Here is a 23,348-nt window from a genome sequence, read left to right on the forward strand (position 1 = left end):
TCCAACATGACAGCTCCCATACTCCATACTGGGATGGTTAGGCTGGGCTGGAATGGCTGAAAGTATACAAATTGTATACATTTTTTGCCAATATTGGTAAGCTGTAAGTAGCAAAAATGTATACATTTTGTACATGTCTTGGATGTGGCAATGTATACATTTTGTAAACATTGAACAATTATACTTTTGTATCTAGTGATGTATACATTTTGTATAGTTTTCTAGTTCCAAATTACCCCTACAAAATGAATACCTTCTAATGTACATTTTGTACAAAAAAAAAATATACATTTTGTTTATTTCTTTTTGGTAAGGGTAATTCGGGCATACATCTTCTCAAGTTGCTGGCTTGTTGTTTTACTTTGCTCTTCATGATGTTGTACATGCTTTTTGTTGATTTCAGTTTTCTCGCGTAGAGAACATTTTTTCTCTAGAAGGTCACGGCATTCTTTAATTTCGAGTTTGGACTGCTGAAGTTCAGCTGTTGTTGTGATTAGTGAATGTGGAAGGTCTTGAACTTTTGTTGAATTAAATATGCATTGAATTGAATGTAATTATGCTTTGAATTGACCCTAAAATAGTGCCTGAATTGAAAACGAGCGGGTTTTAAATTTTGCTACAATTGGCTTGCCATAGTGTACTTTGATCAATGTTGTGCAGATATTTCAGTACAATTTAACTGACAAAAACCTTTCCTAAAAGTCACTAACTTCTTACAGGAACCTAAAAGGTGTATGTAGACCTCTGCAATTTGGACTGAAACAGCTATAAATTACATTTTAAAATCATTTCATTTGCAGGCAAGGTATATTCCGCATTTATAGGGTAACACCACATTTATTAAAATGACACATTAAATAACCTTGGGTAAAAATGGTTATTCTGTATTCTAGTTATCCATAAATCTTGTTATAATCGTTCCTTGCTCTTTCAGACTTGAAAATGTGCAACGTGTCCCAGCTTTCCTAGGTGAGTTTATTTCCGACTTGAAGGAGTCCGACTGCGACAGCCAAGGTACAAGTCAGAGCCAGAAAGAAGAAAGTTTATTTTCATGCGACGAAGTGTACCTGAGAATGTTAAAGGGAACAGCCCTAAATCTTCCTAACAATATCAAACCGAATGTAATATTGATGGAATGTGGCATCGGAGATGAGGTAAGTTTGACGTTGAATGCATAGTTCTCTTGCGATGGGGAGTTTGGTTTAATATGCTATAATAAAATATGGACAAAGAACTAGGGCATTGGCCTTCAAGAACATATTTTTGGACCTGATATTATTCATTTGATTTTTTAAAGGGTTTTGGAAAGGACGAACTACGCCTGATAGTGCAGAAGTGTTCAAGGAGAGAGTGCCAGCAACAGTTGTTCCTAGTGGAAACAACCTTTAAAATGCTGCCACAGCTAGCCACTCTCACAGAAGAGCTAAAGCTGGAAAGTGAAGTGATGATTGTGAAGGAGGACGAGTTCCGGTTGCATGAGTTGACAGGTGCAGAAGTTAATATGCAATAATTTAACAATCACTCTGGAAAATTAACGAAACCGTGCGAGTTGGCTAGAAACAGGCGTTATTACGCAGAATGAAATTAAAATTCCATGTGGGATGAAAACAAGAACCTTTTTCTCTTTATGCCACAAACCTTTACCTACTCTTTTATATCAAACAGTCTAAGAGCTTAGCGTTTTTTAAAACGAGCCTTTTTTACCTACTTCTGAGATTTCAATAATTGCATGTTTTATATTGAATTAAACGTTTTATTTCTATTTATCATGTAATTGCATTGAGAATTTGAAATACGCAATAAGAACCTTTATTACTAGTATTTATTATTATTATTATTACTATTATTACCTTTAAACTTTGCTCTTCCATTTTCACCTACCCCCACACCCCCACCCCCCTTTGTAATTCCACAAGCAGTAGGTTTTTGTTCATAGACAAAACATTGCCAATCGAGTGCAACCCAGTTTTTATTTACAAGAAGACAACTGGGGCAGTTCCCCAAATCTACAACTTTCCAGTACCTGGCCTAGAGGGGATGATGGTGTCAAATTTATTTTAAGCTTCATTGACCTTCAGATGGTGGTTTGTTTCCCAGGTGACACTGTCCTGGACACCACATTAGATGGTAAATATATAATTATTCCTATTTTGTCGCCTTGTTTGAGGGTTGACATAATATGTATATAAAATTATGTTAAGATGACAAGCGGTCCCCAAAAGTAAAGTATCTACAGAATTGCACCTGTGGCTGGTTCCAACACTTAAAGTCTGTGATGCAAGTACTCAATGCCAACTCTGACGAATCTGATTGGCTAAAAACATACACAAAGAGTATCCTTTGATTGGCTTAAGGGGGAGGGGGAGAAACTCCTTTAGTACAAGTCTCAAAAATTGGTTGTAGCGGTCCGGGACAACCAAGTATGTGCAGTAGCTATCAAATGGTTGCTAAGGGCATAGCAAATATCACCACTATCTATTAGCATTGCACACTCTTCAGTCATTAATGATTAAATCTTTCTGAGAAATCAAAAATTTGGGTGATGTCTTCATTAGCAACGGCTTCATTGACATAGACTCGCACCTTTTCCAGGCACTGCTATGTCTTCAAGGAAAAGCGCAGACTTCCCCCCCCTGGATTGGCTGAAAATACAAAATGTGTACTCTGCGCATGCTCAGGAATCAGTTCCGGCAAGCCCCGGTGCTGATAAAGCCAAAAGTTTTTTTAAATACGAAAAACAATGTATTAAAAGAATATAATTATTTAATTATTTAGACCATTCACAACAAATCATTTCCTTTCCCCTTCAGCACAACTAGTCAAGACCATTTCCTGCAAGGAAGTAGTCGTCCTCGGATCCGACGAGGAAATAAAGATGTATAAAGAGAAGGTGTTGTGCGTCATTCGAAGAGCGGAACAATTTAGTGGCGAATAAAACAAGTTTAAAAACGAAATAAAAATAGAGTTACCATGATGTTCCCCTAAAATAAAACAGTGGCTTTATTTATTTTAGACTATGCAAGCACATAACGAGAAATCTTTGCTTTAATGTGGTTACACTAGCTCTTTTGGAAAATGTGAAAGCCATTCCCTGCACTTGAGCAAAGTGCAAGAGAATTTGATTTATTTGGATGTGATTAGCTCGTAATACATGTCAACTCTCTCTTATTATCGAGGCAATTAGCGTAGGATTGGATCAAAAATTCCAAAAATTCGGCTTCAGCAGTATTATCAAGGGTAACTTACAAAAAACAAGAATGGAGCATGCTAGAGTAGAGCCAGTTGTACCTGTGAACTGAGTTAGTGAACAAGAGACGAGTGAGTTTTGTAATATTTATTTGGGATACTTCTATTATAATAAGAGGTGTTCAACTTACTTTCTTTTAGTAAAGGTATGATATCATTACTGTCATTGAACACATTTTTTTATTTTTGAACTGAATGAGTGAACAAAACGTTAAACACTGATTTGCCATTTTTAAAATCATGCCTGTTATACTTTGAGTATAACAGGTGTTAAAATCAATTTCTTTTAGTTAATGTTTGAAATGATTGCTGTTGAAAATATTTACACAACACAGCAGGTTTATTTTTCAACTGACTGCATGAATAAAATGGTGAACACAGATTTTAATCATAGGTCTTATACTTTGAGAAAGGAAGCAGGAGTTAAAATCAATGTTTCAAATTATTCCTGTAATTGAACACAACTTTGTAATTTTTCGACTTAGTGGGTGAACAAAACGCGTGCTTATCACTTTGATTTTGTAATGCCATGCTAGTATTACAATAGGTATTTCAGATCATTGGTGTAATGCTATTACAATGTAACATAAATAAGCTTAACCCTCGGACGTACAAGCAAACTCATACCCCCATCATCTTACAAGGGGGGGGGGGGTGGATGGAACCCCTCCCCGGAGTTTTCGTTATAGTAAGGCGCAGCAAAACTATTTTGCTCTGAGAAGAAAGCCCTCAGCTTACTCTACAAGATTACATAATTTTAATTGGCTGTGACGTCATAAGAGCCGCCATCTTGGATTTCAACATTTTCTTAGAAAGTCACAAAATCACGGAAATCGATGCAAAATCAAGCCAGATTGCTTATGGAATGTAAAAATAAGCAAATCTTGCACTTCTGTTTTAAAAAACTGGAAAAAATCAAGAAAAATGTTAAAAATGACGATTTTTGGCAAGACCTGCTTGTATTTGACGTTACCATGGCAACGTCATATAGCATATACACATGGTTGACATATCAAAATTTCCGCAAAGGATGAATGAACAGCTACTGAAAGTTTCAGCATTGTAGGGTAAATGCTTTTTTCAAAATTTGGAAAAAACCTTACGGGGGGGGTGGCATCCACCCCCCCCCCCCCCCTTGTACGTCCGAGGGTTAAACGTAACATTGTTTATTTTGCAATGGACCAAGTAAAGTAAAAAGTCTCATTATTGCTTTTGTGGTGGCATAATTGTGACAGGTATAGTTTTCAGTTTATATCGTGGATTGAATAAACCAGGCACTGAGGTGTTTGGCTGTAAGTCTGCTTATTCATGGTTTTGGGTGAACAAAATGTCAGAGATAATATTTTTTGCATGTTATATTTAATGGTGATATCTTGGAGGTTCATGATTGCATTCTCAATATCATCTACAGTGTCGTGTAGTGTCAAAGAAGTTGGTTTCAATAGTTTAGAAGTTTCATTTGTGAAAGCGGTTAGCCAGAGTTCATCATCTTTGTGGAGAATGCATAATTTGATGGATGGCTCACGGGAGCAGTTTGCCATCCTTTGACGTGTTTCACACTGTTGACATTTTTTAGATGTCGACGAGAGATCGTACAAACCCTTTTTACACACTTGAAGAAAATATTGTCAACCTGCTTACAAATTTGAAGTTTGGAACACTTGTCTCTCTTTCAGGAGATTCAAGCATTTGTGGCCCAAAACAATGTAGCTAACGACTGTGTGGTATTTGTTACAGTAGTTAATGGCGATGTACTGAGAAATGTTGATCCTTGGAAATTTTTGACTGTTAACTTTGTAAACTTGTCAAATGTACTAGTCAAAGACTATGCGAAATTTCAAAAAAACTTACTGTCCCATTTTTAAGAAAAGCGAAGATATGTCTCTTGAAAGGCCTGTCTCAAGTAGCCATTAGCGTTCCATTGCAACGAAGACAACCATTCTTTTACAACCAATTGTTAGGGTGTTATCACCCTAGTTGTTGAAGGACTTTTTCATTGAAAAAACAAAACAGGATGACGAAGACAAAGAATATGATCCTGGGTCACTTCAAACTTACCGTAATTGTCTTCGCTGCTATTTCCTCCACCGGCCATGTTTACCAGCACCTGACAACTTTGACATGGAGAAAAATGCAACATTTGATGAAGTTGCTAAAATGCTGTCCGTAAAGAAGAAGGATTTGAAATAGAAAGGTTTCGGAAACAAACCAAACACTGCACAGCCACTGGAAGAAGAAATTGAGAAAATGTGGTCCACAGGAGCCGTTGGCCTTCAAAATCCTTGCTCGCTTCTCCATCTTGTTTGGTGGAAGGTTGTCACTCATCTTGGCAAGCAAGCATTCAAGGAGCAACACTGCTGCCTCGTATAAGACTTTACCATCACTTACCAGTACGTGGAATATTAAGAATGCCAGAAAAAGAATCGCCAAGAGACAAAGGAAGTTTGAGGAAACGCGCTAGAAAGTACAACAACAAGATCTGTAAGTTTTTTGCATTGAGAGGAACCAATTGTTTATTAAGTTTTTTTCTGCTGATTTGCTTGTTTTGCTTCCCAGAAACTCATGTTAGCAATGGACAGTATCGTTAAATGTCTAATTCAAGAAATTCTTATTTGGAGGCAAACGATTTTAAGCTTACCAGTGAATTATCGAGTTCTTAGTTTGAATGCACGTCGCAGCTGTTCATTTTCGGCTGCTTTCAAAGAGTTTTCTTGAATTCATGATGTGTGAAGATTAAATTCCCAATAATTAAAACTCCCAGCACATTCAGTGAGATCATTTTAAATGTAAAAATGAAATCTACAGTCATTTTAAGAGTTCAGAAACGATGACTTGTAAAACATGAGGTTTGACAAGAAAGAGTTTGGTGTTTTTTGCTTGGTTCCTATTCGCTGGCTGTTGACAGTCATGATAGTACATTTGAAATGGCTTTTTACCGCCCATTGAATACTGCAACATTCGCCCAAATGATGTTAAATGGCTTCATTTTTTAAATGTAACGAAAATTTACCACCTCACAAATTACACATTCAATAAAAAACTGAAAAGAAGCAAAGTCTCCAACAATACCATGGTGGAACCTTCAAATTATGATCTTTTTTGTCCATAGAGGATAATGTGAAAAAGCCAGATGTTAAGGAAAGTAACAACAACGACCAGCCCCTATCACTCTACAAGCAGGCAGGGTCATCTGGGGAGAAGAAAGCTACAGTTAAATCATACGAGGTGTAATTGCCCAAATAAATGCTTAACAGGAAAAACAGCACCCAAAAAGAACAAAAAGGAGTCACAAGCACCCAGCCTGAGAATAAACAGACTGATCAACAAGCAACGACGGTGACAAGAAGTGGCACAGCAGAAACAGTTCTAACTTTCGAAACAAGCTGATACACAACAGAAGCTTGATATAGAAGGAAGCGAAATCAAACTGCCGAAAAACACTGAAAAGGATTTACCTAGTAGCCTTTGAGGGAGAGAAAAAGAGAAAACAGATGCTCAAAGCAGCACAGCATTACAAACTGGCAAGGGAATTTCAGCTACGAGTAGCATATAAAAGAAACTAAACCTTTTCAAAGAATTATTAAACGGTCGGGATACGATCAATGTCGGGAAATTGCTTGCAAAAAATCAGTTTGGAACATTTTAGATACCAGCAAATTACAGCAGTTACAGAACATATCTCTTATTAAATAGTACAAGTAAGTCAATTATCTTTGTCGTTTTTTAGGACACTGGTTACACAAATGAAGCTGATGAGAAATTGTTTCCTTCATGGCCATGATATCAGGGTTTTTAGCTGACATGACATGACATGAGGGGGGGGGGGGCAACTCTGTCAGTTAAACAGTCGACTCTCTTTGATAGAGGAACACTTGTTTACTTTGGACTCTCTTTGATAGAGAAGCATTTGTTTACTGCTATTGTTGGCCAGTAAACGAGCTCAGTCAATACAGCACTCAGTTGTTATGTTAACAAAGAGAAGCCCAAAGGATAAAACATAAATAACCATATTAGTGCCTCTTTTTTGTAAAGATGATCACAAACCACATAGGGGAGCATAACAAACCATTGCCATTGGAACAAAGCCACTGCTAGTTGGTATATTTTACTGTCCAGTTTTGCAAACAAGTATTGACATCGCTACTGATAACAAGTTTTATTGTTTCTACTGACCTAAAGAACTGAAACACAAACATGATGCTGTGGGCTTCCTTGCTTGACTAAAATACACCTAAAAACACATTTTTCATTTTTAAAAATGCTTGCATCTGTCTTCATAATCCAGTGTATCAAGAAATCATTTTCTCCTATAATTCCCGTTCAGATTTGTTAACCTCATTATTGCATAGACGTCTACCTCTGAAAATTATTTGTTGAAGGTCTTTGAATTTTGAAAGTAATTGTGTATGTCACAGATATACTATTTAAATAAATATTTTATCTTGGATAGAAACCTTATAGAACACCTTTCAAAAAATATTGAAAACATGTTTAAACAAGAACCATTTCTGAATCAGTATTTTTTGGCTATACGTTGACGTTTCTCACTCACCAAGAAGTGTTTCTCACTCACCAAGAGTGTTTTTTTTTGGAGGTCTCCTCGCCCTATCTTTTTAAGTTTTTTTGTATGTTTAATTCTGAAGTGGCAAATAAATGATGATGATGATAAAGTTTGCAGCTGAAGGCTCAGAGCAAGGAACTGGACACAGAGAGTTAAGTTCATACAACTCAATTTATGGAGCTCCAGTTGCTAGACCTGGTTAACAATTCTACTCTTATTAAATCAGGTTTTCTACTGAATCAGTCATTTCAAATTGTTTACTTCGACCTACTATCATTTATAAAGAGACTCCATTTTTATGTTTGTGGAGACTTTAATATTTATACATGCATCAATTTTCATCCTTTAATAATCTTATTGTAATAACAGTTTTAATGTTATTTAATTTCTAATACGTTATTTATAAATGTCAAGGACAAGAAATCAGGAAGAGAACTGAGAATGAAATGAAAGAAAAAGAAATGTAAAAACAAAGCAAAACAAGCAATAAATCAGCATGTACATTGAGATTAACATGTAACATAATAGCCTGAATTTCAGACATCCCTCTCTGGTCGCCTACTCCCGAGAAGGGACGTCTGAAAAAATCTGGCCTTAATGCCGTCTGGTGACATCACTACACTTTGATTAAGAGGAAGACAAGGATGAAAGTAGTTCTCGGTGATGCAAAAAGGGTATGTGACATTGTTGAACGTTCACGAAAATTGGTTGAATGACAAGAACAGGAGCAGTTTTTGGCATTGTTAGGAAAGCAAAAACGACAACAATTTTATTGACAGACACAAACAGTTAAACTTTAATATTTTAAACAATGTAAAATAATACAAACAATAAACGAGAGAATAAAAAAGATAAAAAAATCTGTCTTAGGAAGGACGGAGAGAATTATAGCCACCTCAGGAGGGGGGGGGGATACATTTTTCAAACAAGAATTGGGAAGGGGGTATAACTTTTACCTAAATTTTTTTGGGGGGTACGTAATTAACGATCGGTCCCTTATGAGTCACACACAGTTTATGAACAAAATAATTGTTTTTGGTTGAATTTAGAAATGCTGAATTGTACATGGAATAAGGATTGCGACCGTTTGTCATGGTTTTGTATCAACAAGATGTAATTTGCTTCTTGTGTTACCAGTGTTTGTTGTTGAACTTCATTTTATCGTTTGCACAGTTAGTGAAGGATTACATTATTACATGTAATAGTTGTGGTTAAAAGTAAGGTTATTATGTCAGGAATACAAAAGTCTTGTTTTGTTTATTTAAGTCTATGTGTTTGCAATTCCATTGTTCATTTCCCCCGGGTCTGCTGTTGCAAACAAAGTACATGTAAAATTCTATACACATTTTATCGAAAATCAAACGCTTTTGCATTTGCATCGTTTTCCTCAACTCTCCTGTAGTTTATAGTGCTTTAGTTTTTGCACTGTTGATTTAAGTATAGTCTGGGTTGCGGTTCATTTAATCTTTCTATACATCACTTGATCAGGTTCTCGGCCTGAAGGAAAACATACAAACGACTTAGTGAAACTACAAGCAGCACATCATTCATTACTAATCACAAACAATCTGCATTACCACCAGCTGTACAGGGCAGAGTTCAAGGCGAAGACATTTATTCAGGAACCCCGATGAAAGCGTTGAGTGAACTGTTTACCGGGGTTACGATTACGAACTCCTCTGTAAATTTTTCCATCAATTTTCGGTCCAATGTTAATCTGAGTAGTGAGAGAAACAGTTCTTTGCATTGAGAGGAACTTATTGTTCCTTTAGCTTTTTTCTGCTGATTTGCTTGTTTCGCCTCCCAGAAACTCATGTTAGCAATGGATATTATCGTCAAATGTCCAATTCAAGAAATTCTTATTTGAAGGAAAACGACTTAAACGAGTTCTTAGTTTGAATGCGTGTCGCGGTTGCTCATTTTCTGCTACTTTCGAAGAGTTTTCTTGAGTTCGTGATGTGAAAAGATTAAAGTTCCGATAATTAATACTCCCAGCACATTTGGTGAGATGATTTTAAATGTAAAAATGTAATTTACAGTCATTTAAAGAGTTCAGGTTCAACAGAATAAAGTTTGGTGTTATTGGCTAAGTTCCTATTCCCTGGCTGTTACAAGTGACAGTTTATTTGAAATGGCTTTTTTACCGCCCATTGAATACTGCAACATTTGCAAAGGACGTTATGTAACCTGAAAAGCTATGCAATTCAAGGAAAATTTACCACCTCAAAAATTACGGATACAATAAAAAACTGAAAAGCAGGAAAGCCTCTAACGGAATCCGGTCACTTCGTTCCATGTCAAGTTGTTCCACAAAATAGTCTGGTCGTTTCACACTATATAGTCAGATCATGTCAGAAAGAAATATTTAGTTAGAAATAGTTCGAAAAAAATGTCAAACTAGTGAGAATGCTCCATTTTGCCTCGTTATTTTCTGTGCTGGAAATTTGTGCGCACGTTTTGTAGTTTGAAGATTGTTTATGTTTGTGTTTGGTTACTAAGCTTTGACTCACCTGCATTCGCAGCTAAATGCTTTTAACTTTATTAATCAAAACAGAAAAATAGAAAATAAGTCGTCTTTTCTTAAGTAAGGAAACATTTACGCAGGCCTGATCAGGCTGTTCTAATAGAGACATCATTAATCTTATTCCTACTCCTCAGGCCACTTGAATATTTTTGCCATGCAGTCTTCATTTCAGAAGTACTCGGGTTTTTACCACAGAATCTATCTTAGATCTAAGTTCATCAGCACAAGCAGATAACAATGCTCTTTTTTTGTCCTTCAAATCTTAAGTCATTGTCTTGTTGGGAGCAAGCAGTCCATTTTCAACAATGTAAGGAAGATCATGGTGTAAATCAAGTTCATATCTCTAGAAGTAAACCCCTGCTAATTCATGGAACAAGTCGCTCTAATAGAAATGTTCCTTAGAAAGAAGAGTTGTTATACCCCTTGTTTGGGTAACCTTTTGCCTCCACGTAAACATTTCCCCTGCCATCTTACAGATTCAACGAACAGGCAGATTTAAATTTTTTGAATTTATAACATAAAGACAATTCGTCAAATCTTACATGCAGTCAGCATCAGCACGAGCTGGATCGGTTATACTTATAGCTACGACGGTTAAAAACGAGCACAAGCTAAACCGGTAAAAACGAAATCATTTAAAAACAATTTAAAATAAGCTTACGTTGTTAAATGTAACTCCATTTCTTCAGAAGAGTTGGAAGTTTTAAATAGTGTTACCGATCACAATCAGAACAAGGTATTCCAAAGCGAATTAGGTAAGATTTTATCTAACCCAGCGGTATTATCTTTATGTATACAGCAACCTTACCTTGCGCTTTATATCTTTTTACAACCCTATCAAGACATGAACATGATTCCAGAAACACCAGTACAAGCACTACATGCATCGGGTTGTAATGTCAATATACAAGAGATCCAGGTATGAACTCAGCAATTAAAACCATAAGTAATATGAGCCAGAGCAACGTGATGCAGTAAAATGCACGTAGGGCTCAGCCAAAGGTACCTATGGCATTGAAACGTGTGGTCTTTTGGGCCGTAATACAATCTTTCCCTCCTCGTGTTGTCTCAACCAAAACGCCGGCCATATTTACTTATAATTTGGTCCAACCCCCTCCGGTGTCCTGCGGCCCAATGTAATTCCTTGTATATCTTCTGAGCTCTTAATGAGACAAGATATACAAATTTTGCTGCATCTTTTTTCTGGCCTTTATAAATAGTTATTTTCAGTGAGCTCACTAGAAATATTTAAGGCCCTCTTATCTACTTAATGTGTTGTTTTTTTAATTTAAAAAAATTAATAATGTTTAACAGAAGCATAAGTACTGGGTCAGAATATTTTATCACCGTTTTCCTCATGCCTTTGGATGTCACTGGCATGTTGAATACTTGTTTTAAGTAAAATTAAATAAATTATATATACAGCTTATGCCAGAGGTGCTGGAGGGGTGTAAAAGAGCGATTTTCGACATAGAGAAAAGGGAGGAAGTGTTGCTGGTACAAGCGGCAGATGAGGTTGAGTGGAATTTAAAGAAAGAAGAAGAAAGGAAGAGGAAAGAAAAGCTTTGAAGGAACATAATCCCAGCAAAAGGTTTAGCTGCCAAAATAAAATTGCTCAACAAGCAATTGAACTCTACGTTTCAACAAATAAACCAAGCTTATGATCCAAATCTCCTACTCCCCCTCCCTCCTGTCTGTAACGGCAACTAATAATTATGGAGCGCCGGACTGCTGTGCGGGAGGTCCTGGGTTCGAACCCCAGACCGGACCAACACTCAGGGTCTTTAAATAACTGAGGAGAATGTGCTGTTTTTGTAATTACATCTGCAAATGGTTAGACATTCTAGTCTTTTCTACGATAAACCATAGGTCCCATCTCCTGTATCTCTAGTCTTATAGCAGGGGACGTTAAAGAACCCACACACTATTCGCAAAGAGTAGGGCACGAAGCTCCCGGTGTTGTGGTCTGGCCTTTACAATTGTATAGTAAATTGCAGTATGTGTAAAGCACATTGGAACATATAGATATGAAAAATGCGCTATATAAATGAATTATCATTATCATTATTTTGTTTTACGCTTGTTTGTTGTTGTTTTGAAATGCAGGTGCAGGTCTCGAACCAAAAGTCTGCACACGAAATGTAAGTAAGATTTTCAAGTCGTTAACATTGACATGGGTTATTCTGATTTTCTGTGTCTATAAGAGAAAATGTGGGGACTCAGATTATTTCTTTGTTCCACACTAGTGACATAATGAACATTTCATCTTTATCAGAAAAATTGGCATTTCTGCGAATTTAAATATACAATATTTATGATATTTATAACATATTTTTATGCAATTCATATGAAAATATAAGAACCTTGGTAGTCTAAATTTGTTTTAAAGTACCATTTATAAGAACCTGTTTTGGCTAAATGAAAAAATCCAGGTTTTTATGTGCTGATTTGTATTGTATTTTATGTGCTTTATGTAATATTTTCTATAGCTTGCAATTAATTTTGTCACTTTAAAGGCCTTTAAAACGCTCATTTGTGTTTCCTTTTGATAGCAAATTAAAAAGCGCCAAAAAGAGAATAACAAACGTCAAGGTATGTGTACAAATTTTTTTTCATTAAATAGTATTTTAGTTTACCAGTAATATTTAAATTATTGGCAAGAACACCATTTACATTTTTTAACAGTTGTACTTGACAGTTTAACTGGTTTGGTTTGAAGCTCCCACAAAAATTCAAGTCTTGAATTTAAGTCCTGAAGTTCCCGAATGAGAAATATTTATTTCATACTTTTTAACACAACATTTAACTGTTTCTGGTGTAGAATAAAGTAAACGGTGAGTAAAAACCCGTGAGTAAGAACCTAATTTTTCCTGGTTAGCCTAATCTGGTTTTTACATAAGTAATGGTTAGGTTCTAATTTTCTGAAGAAAATGGTAGGTTCTTACTCGTGAGTTTTTACTGTACTGTTCTCATTATCACCAAGCTATTAGCACATTTTGTTCAACACTTTTTTGTTGTTGTTTCAAAATGAAGAAGCAGGTCTCAAGCCAGAACGCTCTACATGAAATGTAAGTAACGCTTGTCCTTAACATTGACATGGGTTATTCTGATTTTTAGTGTCTATATGAGAAATTACCAAAAAAAAAAACAGCAAATAGGGGTCATTTTGTAACCAGGATTTCTCTTTTTTCGAAATAATATTATAGAAAAACATATTATCTGAACAAGCATATTATCTAAACCAGGATTGTTTTTTATTTAGTAAAGTAAATTTTCCCCATCCTCACCCTCCCCTATACAAACTGAAATTTATTTTCATCCAAGATGTAAAAAAGAACCCACAGGATGTTTTTAAAAGATTTTTTATTCTGGAATTTTATTATTATTTTTTTATGTGTACGAGGTGGGGACTTCCAGTACTTAAATTGTCAGTGGTTTTCCGCACGTTGGGAGTGCTACCGGCGATGATGGCAGAAAAATAAACTTTACGCAGTAGGAAAATAAAGAAAAAAGTTACAGATCCTTTGTGTCTGTTATGCTTTCAATCTTTTTAATGTCAAAACAGCAACCTTACCTTTTCAGTTTACACCATGACCGAAACAAAATCATTTGAGTCTCAAGCCACACAGACTATAGTCGAGGCCAAATCATCAGCAGGCACTGCAGAGGCGATTTACTCTATATCGATCAGCAATTGGCCCCATTGCCTGTGCAAATGAGGCTTGAAGATGAAAAGGAGATTTTGACAAGGTATGGTCACGACCTTTCATGCCATGGGCAACCACAAAAACTATGCAAGTTTTAGGTTGCAAACTTCATTTAATGGGCAATGATTTCTTGGAAAATGCTGGAATCGTGGACAGGAACGAAAAACTCATTAATCTGAAAGCCATGTCATTTTCTCGAGGTTTCGACAGAAATCCTGGTTACCAAAATATGTTTTACTTTCATTTTTCTTGAACAGGAATATTTTAAAGATTATGAACATGTTCTCAGGACTCTGGGTGTGGGTCGCCTATCAGAAAACCAGTGGCTGAAGGTTGTCAAATGGCTGCACCCTGCCATAAAGCAACTGACAATTTAGTCTTGCAAAGAGGTGAAATCCGAAATTGTAAAGCGTGGAGACAAAAACAACCATCAAGTTATGTAGGAAAGATTCTATCTAACCCATGGATATCATGCAAATAACTCAACGGGCACAATCCACGATGAGAAAATGGGGAAAGTCATTAGTCAAACTGGAGTGAAACGCCTCAGGGGCAGAGGGAGAGATATTTGAGGAACTGCTGGCTAGTCAAGAAGACAAGTTCAACAACAGAGAGTGTGTCATCTACCATGATGCCACATGAGCCAACACTCTACTTAAAACATTTTCCGAGGCAGACATAATTTATTGTGGGAATCCACCCAGAACTAACTAATGTGAAGAAAATTCCTTGCCAGGTCAGCCGATTTCTTGTTTTATTATTAAAAATAGCAATGGCACTTACTCTTCCTTTCTCAACTTTGACTACACCAAATACAATTTTCCAAACAAAGATTGAAAGTTGACGTTGGAGGGTTCCGACCCTTGTGGCAAATGAGTACATGGTGGACATTTTCGGCCGAGAAGAGGCTGGGCTTGTTCATTCCCAGGATGACACTCAACTTGATCATGGTCGAGGAAAACTTAAGGTAGTCTGGGAAACAAGACATGCGAAAGGCACTGACTTTTTCCAGTACTTTATAAAGAACGAGGCTTCTGACATTAGGGAAACAATGACAGCTGGCACTAGATCCATGTGTAGTTAGGGTTTCCCTCCTGAAGTGTAGACACAAAATGTTAGCGAGTCCATCACATGGCTGGCATGGCTTGCTGGTTCGCACTATATCCTACTTTTACCATTTGTTGTGTTGCACAGTATATTTAACAGTTAAAAAAACAATACTTATGAATGGCAATAATAAATAAATTTAAAATTTTGTATCTAAAAGAGCATTCAAATAATAATTAACAAAAGTTTTTCCACAATCTATTTTGATTTAAATGACAAGACAGACAAATATTTTTAAAGTATATAGCTCTAGCTCTGCCATTCTTTTAAAATGTGACTCACTTTGTACTAAGAAAGTGTTGTTGATGATTTCCAAGTTGGAGGTAATGTACCTTGTGAGAAATGTATCAATTGAAAAGACAAGTTTCCTGTAAAAACAACACATGGTTAACTGCTCTGCCAAAGTCTTTGATGACATCCCCTTTGAGGAGGCCTCCAGTGAGGCAGCTTAACTTTCCAGCATTGGCCAGAACTAGCAGAATTATGGCCGATACGTAGGAGGACACATCGCTTTGTTATCCGTTTTATACACCAGTGCTCCTTTTCATTACTTTATCGTTATGCTGGCATACTCTGCATACATGTTTGAATCGCCCTGTCAATGCAAACTTGACAAAGCCCCAGTCACAGATAGTGGATTTCAATACGACAAGTTTGACACAGGTAAAGCAGTGAGTGGATTTGTTGTTAAGAGAATTAATTGTTTATTCAATGTTTTTCCTTTTTGGTTTTGTTTTTATATTTTGTTTTCACCAGCCGTTTTTGTTTTTGTATCTCGTTTTTCTTCTTTTTAATTTTCTTTTTCACTTTTGTTTTTGTTTTTTCATTTCATTTTTTTACCAACTGTTTTATTTTTTCCCTTTTCATTCTCTTTTACTTGTCTTCGTTGTTGCCAAGATGGTGATGACAGCAAACAGGAAACCTCAAACAGCTAGCAGTCGTTTGTCTCTAAATCATGCACTGCCTCTTTACGAACGATGGCAAGTACAAAGACTTCAGGAAAAATTAATGGATATTTTTTTGCCATGTCATTTTTTAACTTTGTGTTTGTTCCATGTACAGTTCCCACAAAAACTTTCTTAGGTGTCATTCCCAATCACAAAGGCATATTAAGGGGCACATGCACTGTGTGTGCATGTCTAGGCTATCGGGAGAGCAAAGAATCAAACAAATGTGGTCAATGAAGCTCAACAAAATATGCCCATAGCAATAACCGGAAAAGGCCTCAAGTCACGCATTCTTTTGTAAACATTTTTAGTTGGCTGGTCCGCTTACACTATCACAGATAGATAAAGCTTATTTTTCCACATTTTAAATCAACTTACGCATAGAAGAAAATGAACATGTTAAGTATAAAGACAAAAGGCAAAGTAAAAAAGTATGTTAAGTATATAGGCAAATGCGCAATGGAAGTAGTTTTCTTTTATAAGTAAATGCATAAGGAAACACCAAGGACGATCAGGAGATTACTTTCTGGATGTCTCAACAACGATATTACTGAAACTTAATAAGAGAAACTTGTAGCTTGCAATTTGAGAGTAAGACATCTGTTCCATCGCTACTTTTAAACTTCTTGTTAAAATTCGGCCAGCATTGAAAAAATAACACTTGTTTGTTTTTTATTTATTTTTCAGGAGGCAATGTCCGGAGGTGAGGGGGCACAATCATGCAAGTGCACACAGTTTGTGCTGTTCCCTGGTATTCAGGGACTGTTACACTTGTGGTCATTTGGCTAGAGACCACAAGGGTCTTGGGAGAATCTCTGTCGAAGGTCAGCAAGTGAAGGGATTAAGGCTTTTGGTACGTTAATGCCTAGAAAAAATTATTATTTCTTTAATTTTTGCTCTTCTTTCCGTAGGAGCATTACAATCACCTGTCTCTATTTAATGCTTTTAGGCTGTGACCTCTAAGTCAATGACTGACTTACAATGTAAGTAGGGAGGGGGCAAATTATTCATACATTTGTACATATACACATACATGCAGACAACTTTTTAAAGCACTCAATTTATTTTGTTTTCTGTCTATTCTGGGTTTTTTTAGAATTCATCTGCATCTGAGTATGAAAATTTTTCTGATTCAGGGAGTGATATAAATGTTGAGGTAAACTCTGACTTTTCATTGGTTGTTTAAAAATCAACTACACTGTATATACATACCATAGGAACACTATCAGTTCCATATTTCATAGCCACATGTACATGTAAGTGACTTACTTTGACTTTTTTCATAACAAAGAAATTCTTTTCTTTATCAAAGTTCTTAAAGGCATTTGTTTTTTTTGTGAAACATCTTGTGAAATGGTGTGAAGTTAAACATTATTACTCACTATTTTGAGCAGTCGACATTAACATTGTAATGTTTCAACATCCCATTACACTTTTTTTTCATTCAACCTCGTCTTAATCCTAACTCTCTCCTGGAGAATAGGGCCATACTATCAGCCTACAGTTTATATAAAAACACTTCATTCCACCTACACCCTTACACCTGCGTTCAATGTTACATGCATATTAATTTTTTACACCCATCTTTTGACATCGTCTTTCAACCTGCTATTTGAAATGAGCCAATCAAAACTGATGTATGCAGGTGTTGGTTTCTTGTAAGTGAACACAGACTGTTCAGAAGATGGGCTTTTATGGCTGGTTTTGATCTGTGTTGTTTGTTTACAATGAAGCATTCCGAAAGAAGGCTGTCAAAAGAAAGCCGCTATGCATGTAGAACTGGAAGTGGGTGTAATAGGTTATTTTCACTGTAAAACTCAACCTCTGAAATGTACTCAAAAAAAAGTTATTTTAAAACATTGATCCCATTCTTAATTACCGTTGGCTTGATATTGACTTACAAATTTTAATTTTATTTCTTTTCACTTTTTTCCTTATCTTGTCCATAGGACAATGAATTCTCTGACTTCTTATCGAAGCTAAGGGAATCAACTCAAATTGGAGAAATTCTTGACTGAAACCAGAGTTGAGGGGCCTTCGTCAGTTCGCCCATTGCCCTTTATTAACTCCTTGAGGGAAGTTTCATCACACCTACAAGCGTTTCAGGCCTCTTCTGAGACACCTGATGGAACAGCCTGCGGTTCAGCGCTTAATGCTGCTGTCAAATTTCATATCGGTCATCTGTTTTTATTTCGATGATGAAAGCCAGCAATCCAGTGCAGCCTACATGTACAGCTTCATTATACACATCCACAACAACAGCATTGTCAATATCAGCTTCGTCAACATCATCGTCAGCATCGTCAGCATCAACTACATCATCATCAGCATCAACTACATCAACTTAAGCATCGTCAGCATCATCTTCAGCATCAACTACATCATCTACATCAGCATCATCTTGGTTGGTGTCATCTGCATCAACATCACCTACTTTTACATCATCCAGTTTCAGCTCACTCGTATCTACCGGTACATCGTCTTACTCAACCTTGTTCAGTCACAATACATCTGCTACAACTTGTGAATCACGCACATCAAATTTTAGTTTACCATCAGTGCAACAAGATCTGCATCCTTTGTACTCATTTAATCAGCCGTCTTCCAGTTCAGTAGTAAATCATCTGTCTTTCACTTTAAATCTGACATCTCCATTGTTTCATACTCAGCTATCTTCGACTCAACTCCTACCTTCCACATCATCTGGACAACCTGCAACATTGCTTCCTCAAGCTCCCTGAATCTCGTCCTTGCCAATGGAAGCCATACCATCATCTTTCCAGCAAGTTTCATCATCTTTAAGCCTGTCATATCCAACTATAGTCAGCCTTCAGTTGTTTCATCCACTGCTTTGCAGACATTTTATCCAGCTTCTGCTGTTCCAGCTCTTCAGTTGTCTGCACCTCCAGTTTCATCTTTTTCATATCATCAACTGTCACCAGCCAGCTCTTCTTTAGTGGTAGATCCTGAGACCCTTGGCATTCATGCTAAGTATGCTCTTCCTGGTCAATCCTGTTTTGATCGGCTCAACTCATTGTCAATTCCAAGAAATGTTGACAGTTTGAAACAAGTTAAGGAGATCTGGGAGCTTGGATTGCCCACCCTAAAGAGATTGGACGGTGATGATGAAGAATTTGAAATTGATCAAACGAAATTCCCCTCGTTTACAGTCCATGTAAATTTATTTATTTATTATTTCAATGCCATGGGTTTAATGTTAGCACCACCTTTTTTAATTTTGTTTTGATTTTTGTGTTAAAAACAAAAACCGAACAAATTTGATGGCTATAGACCATCATGCTTTGCTGGCATATAATGTTTTTAGATATAGCACATAAAAGTAATCTTGATATCTTCTTTGTGGGAAGCGTGTCACAGTCTTTTTACGGTCTTTTTCTTCACGTTTGGCACTTTTAGCATCATGTTTACTGAGGTCATGTGACAAATGCTTTCCCATCAAGTTTGCATTTTGTGGTTCCGGTTTCGACAGGAAGAAGGCGCTTCAGTGGTAAGTGACTTATGGGAAGGTTTTTTGGCCGCTTAACAAAACTAACTCACCTTTGACACTTTTAGAAGAATTTTCTACCTTTTATGGATCCAAATGTCGTTTTGTTATGATTAAAAAACAAGGTATTTTGCATGATCTAAATTAAGAAAACCGAGTGGCAAAAGAAGTTGCACATAAGAAGTAAATCGGGAATTTATCCTTTGGACCAGGGGCAGATATCGAATGAGCAACTTCTTTGCACTGCGCCATCTTCTTCATCTTCTTCGCCACCAGAACCTTTGAGTAACAACGCATCTGGAGCAGTTCAAGCTTTTGAAGCACTTGAGGCTGTGCTGTCAACGCCTTCCAGGGCAAAATACAGGCGTAGGATGGACGGAAACTACGATCTTGAAGGCAGTCCAACATTCTCCGCTTGGAAGAAACTTTACTCCGCAAAGGAAGACTTGATCGCATCCGGAACAGTGGAATTGCAAGGAGCAACAGCAGAGCGGTCAAATGTTGGGTCTTCGTCAACTGGAGCAACAGCGGAGCAGTCAAGTGTAGAGTCTTCGTCAACTGGAGCAACAGCGGAGCAGTCAAGTGTAGAGTCTTTTTCAACTGGAGCAACAGAAGAACCGTCAAGCCGTGTAGCGTCGTCGTTAACTGTAGCGCCTACAACGAGCGAAACGCCTTCTACAGGTGTGCAGATCAACTCCTCTATGACTGTTCTACGAGAGATTTTAACATATCCCACCCTTGAGGCTCGTGGTCCTGCAAAACGTAAAAATGTCAAAAGGACAATTCTTAATTTTGTTAGCGGCCCAGAATCCTTCCAATTTTGCTTGACGAGAAATTAAAGAAGGCTAGACAACTAGCGGAGAAGCAAAAGAAGTTACAGGAAAGGGAAAAGAAAAAGGAGGAGAGACGCAAGAAATTGGAGGAAGAGAAATTAAGGAAAGAGCAAAGAAAAAAAGAAAGAGCTGACAGAAAGAAGAAAGATCAAGGAAATCCAGGTAGTAAGAGAACAAGGAAGTCGAAGAGTAGGAGTCAAGGAGGCAGAGGGAAGACATGGCGACAGAGTGCCGGACAGAGTCATGATGACGAGAATGTTTGTAGCATTTGCTTCCCACAGATGGCGAGAATAACCCTTGGGTCCTCTGCGACGGCTGTGAATTGTGGATGCACATAGACTGTGTTCCTCTAGGAGTCGATACTGAGAGTATTTATAGTAACGAAAAAAATTTTTGTCATGTGTGTTCTGATTAAGACTGTGCTTGTATTTCAAGGGTTGATACCTAGTGCTGATCGATGTTATCCAAGATTCCTGTACATTTCAAACAATAGTTTTAAACGATCCAGATGACTTTTTTTGATTAACGGATCAAGTAACACATGTAAAAGAGTTTTACAACCAGTTTACTTTAGACTGTGTTTGATGTATTAAAGTTCATATTAAAAAAAATCTGTATTTGTGTAAATTTTTTTTGCTCTTTCTGAATTTTTTTTATTATTCTCAATGGGGTTTTTAGTGATAAATGTAAAAGATCAAGATTGCTATTTGCTTTATATAATCATGTTAGAAATAAGATATTGACAATGACTTGAATCGCAAACTAACACGTATAAAAATTATGACAATTGCAATTAAATTTTCCAATTTCAGATCTGTTATTGCGATGCGTTTAGTTACTGTGAGCAACGTCGTGATAAAGGGCTATCACAAATTTCAAATAAGACCTCCACAAATTGTGCGACTGCCGGTCACCAAAGAATACGGGAACAGACACGATCCCCATGCATGTTCAGTGTGGGTCCCAGAGCTTGAAAAGATTCCTTCCAATTTAAGAAACCAGATAACAGATGAAAAGCGTGGTGAGAGAGTCTCTACAATTGCTGGCTTGCCAATTGGGCGTGTACCGCGAGGGCTTTCTTCTTGTTTCTGGGATCTTTTAAGCATGGCACAGGTGAAATGCATTTAAAGGTATGTGTGGTCTAGAAACTAACATTTTGTCTTAATTTTATTGGCGTTTCTGTATCTTTATGATGCGATCTAAGAAAAATATATATAAATATTTCAGTGAACAGACTGGAAATCCGTGCAAGAGCTTCCCTCCGTGGCCAGCGCAACATCTCTCAGGAGGAGGAGCTGTCATCCCGTGCACGTACCGTATTGAAGTGCAAGATGGCAGCGAGCAGTCAAAGTGCGTGCAAACAAAGTGCGTGCAGCAGTGGAAGCTATGGAAGAGAAAAGCGTTCTAGAAATAAAAGTTTGTTAGATTCAAAAACCTTGTTTATGTCTTATCTCACATAAGCTTTAGTTCTAAAGAGGGCCAATACATGAAAATCCATCCCATACCTCTTCGCGGCGCATATCGCACATGTCTTATGCGGGTTACTCTTCTACCAGGGCCCTTCTATCCACCTCTAAGTAATCATTTTGCCTTGAAATGCTAATGTGCGGTCGCTAAGCCACTTCGTGTTTGTCAAGAAAGAGGAAACGTTGTTTAACATTGATCGGTTTCAGGGAAAATTGCGCTTTATTTCGATGACAGGAAACTGGGCAAGGTGGTCGGAAACTGGGCAACTTACTAGTTTTGCCAAAATTAGCAGAACTTCTTTATTAATTGTGGAAAGCAGCCGCCAACATTTATACATATTAGAGGTAAGTAAATGAACAGCCTGTGATATTAAAATTAGACATTTTCCGTGCATAAACTAGAAGTTATGGCGATTACAAACTAAAGTGGCCGGAAACTGGGCCACATACTGTAAACTAACAAGGGCAGACAAGAACGGTTTTAAAACACTGACACTGCAGTTGTTGCATTGTTTAATATAAATTAAGTCTTACAAAAGCGAAATTTCACTTGTCATACCTCCTTTTTAGTTTGAGCTCACAATATCTTAAACTTGGATGCTCTCTTGACATCATTTTTTTGAGATTATCACTTGTAAACACTCCTGAAACACTTGTAATTCGTATGAACCGTACGCGAATGATGAATGCTTAGTAGCCAAGCTTTGAAATGTAGAGAGGACAACATGGCCGCACTTTCTTCGGAAAAAAAAAAGTTTTTAAAGATTTTGGAAACTGCTACCTGCAACAGGATAAAAACTTCATGCAGAAAAGGAGTTTGAGAATCCAAAAGATTCATTTGCTGTGAAGGTCAATAAAAAAGCGAAGCGGTTGGCCAATTTTCTTGTGAGTACTTTCGTTTATCTTGGTGCTTTATCGCACACGGCGGAAAGACATGCTTCGAAGTGGCCGGCAGGCTTCACTGCAAACAGCTTTGCAGAAAAACTTAAAGGCAGTGAACAACAACAAAGTTTTCAGGTTGTTGTTTGTTTGTTCAGTGACGTCTTGAGAAGTTTAATTAGGCCGTTGAGAACTCCGAATAGAGATGTTTCCGTAGATAAGCCGCACCCCAGATTTTTGACTTGAACTTAGAGAAAAAAGGTGAGGCTTATACACGGAACTTTACGGTAGTTTTAAAATGGAGAAACCGAAAATGCCAAAATTCTATGGAGATGTTAGAGAGTACGCCACTGTCAGATCACATTTCAAGCACGCAATTAAAGCGAGATGGGATTACAATTTTTTGCACCTACCTACAAGGAAAACCACTTGACCCGGTAAAGGCAACAGGCTCAGACTATGACCCGGCATATATATACTATCTTTGGCGACCAAGAATTCATATCCGACACTGTAACGCAAGACATTATGAAGTTTTGACCGATATGTGACAGCGAAGATGCCCGATTCTGT

The 23,348-nt window shown here is 37.2% G+C and overlaps 2 protein-coding genes and 1 pseudogene across 3 annotated transcripts; all 3 read left to right on the forward strand.

Moving 5' to 3' along the window:
- Positions 1-374: 374 nt before the first annotated feature.
- LOC144652207 (uncharacterized) lies at positions 375-3,179 on the forward strand. Its single transcript, XM_078512220.1, has 5 exons — positions 375-379; positions 935-1,154; positions 1,298-1,487; positions 2,098-2,127; positions 2,811-3,179. Exons 1-5 carry the CDS (start codon positions 375-377, stop codon positions 2,933-2,935), a joined length of 570 nt encoding a protein of 189 aa, XP_078368346.1. The 3' UTR covers positions 2,936-3,179.
- Positions 3,180-11,689: 8,510 nt separating this feature from the next.
- LOC144652267 (uncharacterized) lies at positions 11,690-19,446 on the forward strand (annotated as a pseudogene). Its single transcript, XR_013570466.1, has 7 exons — positions 11,690-11,922; positions 12,438-12,472; positions 12,884-12,923; positions 13,365-13,399; positions 16,780-16,945; positions 17,189-17,248; positions 18,042-19,446. The product of XR_013570466.1 is annotated as an uncharacterized LOC144652267 (transcript).
- Positions 19,447-19,694: 248 nt separating this feature from the next.
- On the forward strand, positions 19,695-22,620 carry LOC144648663 (uncharacterized). Its single transcript, XM_078508166.1, has 2 exons — positions 19,695-21,560; positions 21,658-22,620. The coding sequence occupies exon 1, from the start codon at positions 19,969-19,971 to the stop codon at positions 20,434-20,436; it is 468 nt and encodes a 155-aa protein (XP_078364292.1). The 5' UTR covers positions 19,695-19,968; the 3' UTR covers positions 20,437-21,560; positions 21,658-22,620.
- The last annotated feature ends 728 nt before the right edge of the window (positions 22,621-23,348 follow it).

Source organism: Oculina patagonica, chromosome 4 (assembly GCF_052425735.1).
Source record: "Oculina patagonica isolate OP01 chromosome 4, crgOcupat, whole genome shotgun sequence".
Classification (NCBI taxonomy): domain Eukaryota; kingdom Metazoa; phylum Cnidaria; class Anthozoa; order Scleractinia; family Oculinidae; genus Oculina; species Oculina patagonica.

Coding starts and splice junctions, on each gene's coding strand:
- LOC144652207 (XM_078512220.1), top strand. Junction 1,155..1,297: donor AATGTGGCATCGGAGATGAG/GTAAGTTTGACG, acceptor GATTTTTTAAAG/GGTTTTGGAAAGGACGAACT. Junction 2,128..2,810: donor CCTGGACACCACATTAGATG/GTAAATATATAA, acceptor TTTCCCCTTCAG/CACAACTAGTCAAGACCATT.
- LOC144648663 (XM_078508166.1), top strand. CDS start 19,969: ATGGACGGAAACTACGATCTTGAAGGCAGTCCAACATTCTCCGCTTGG.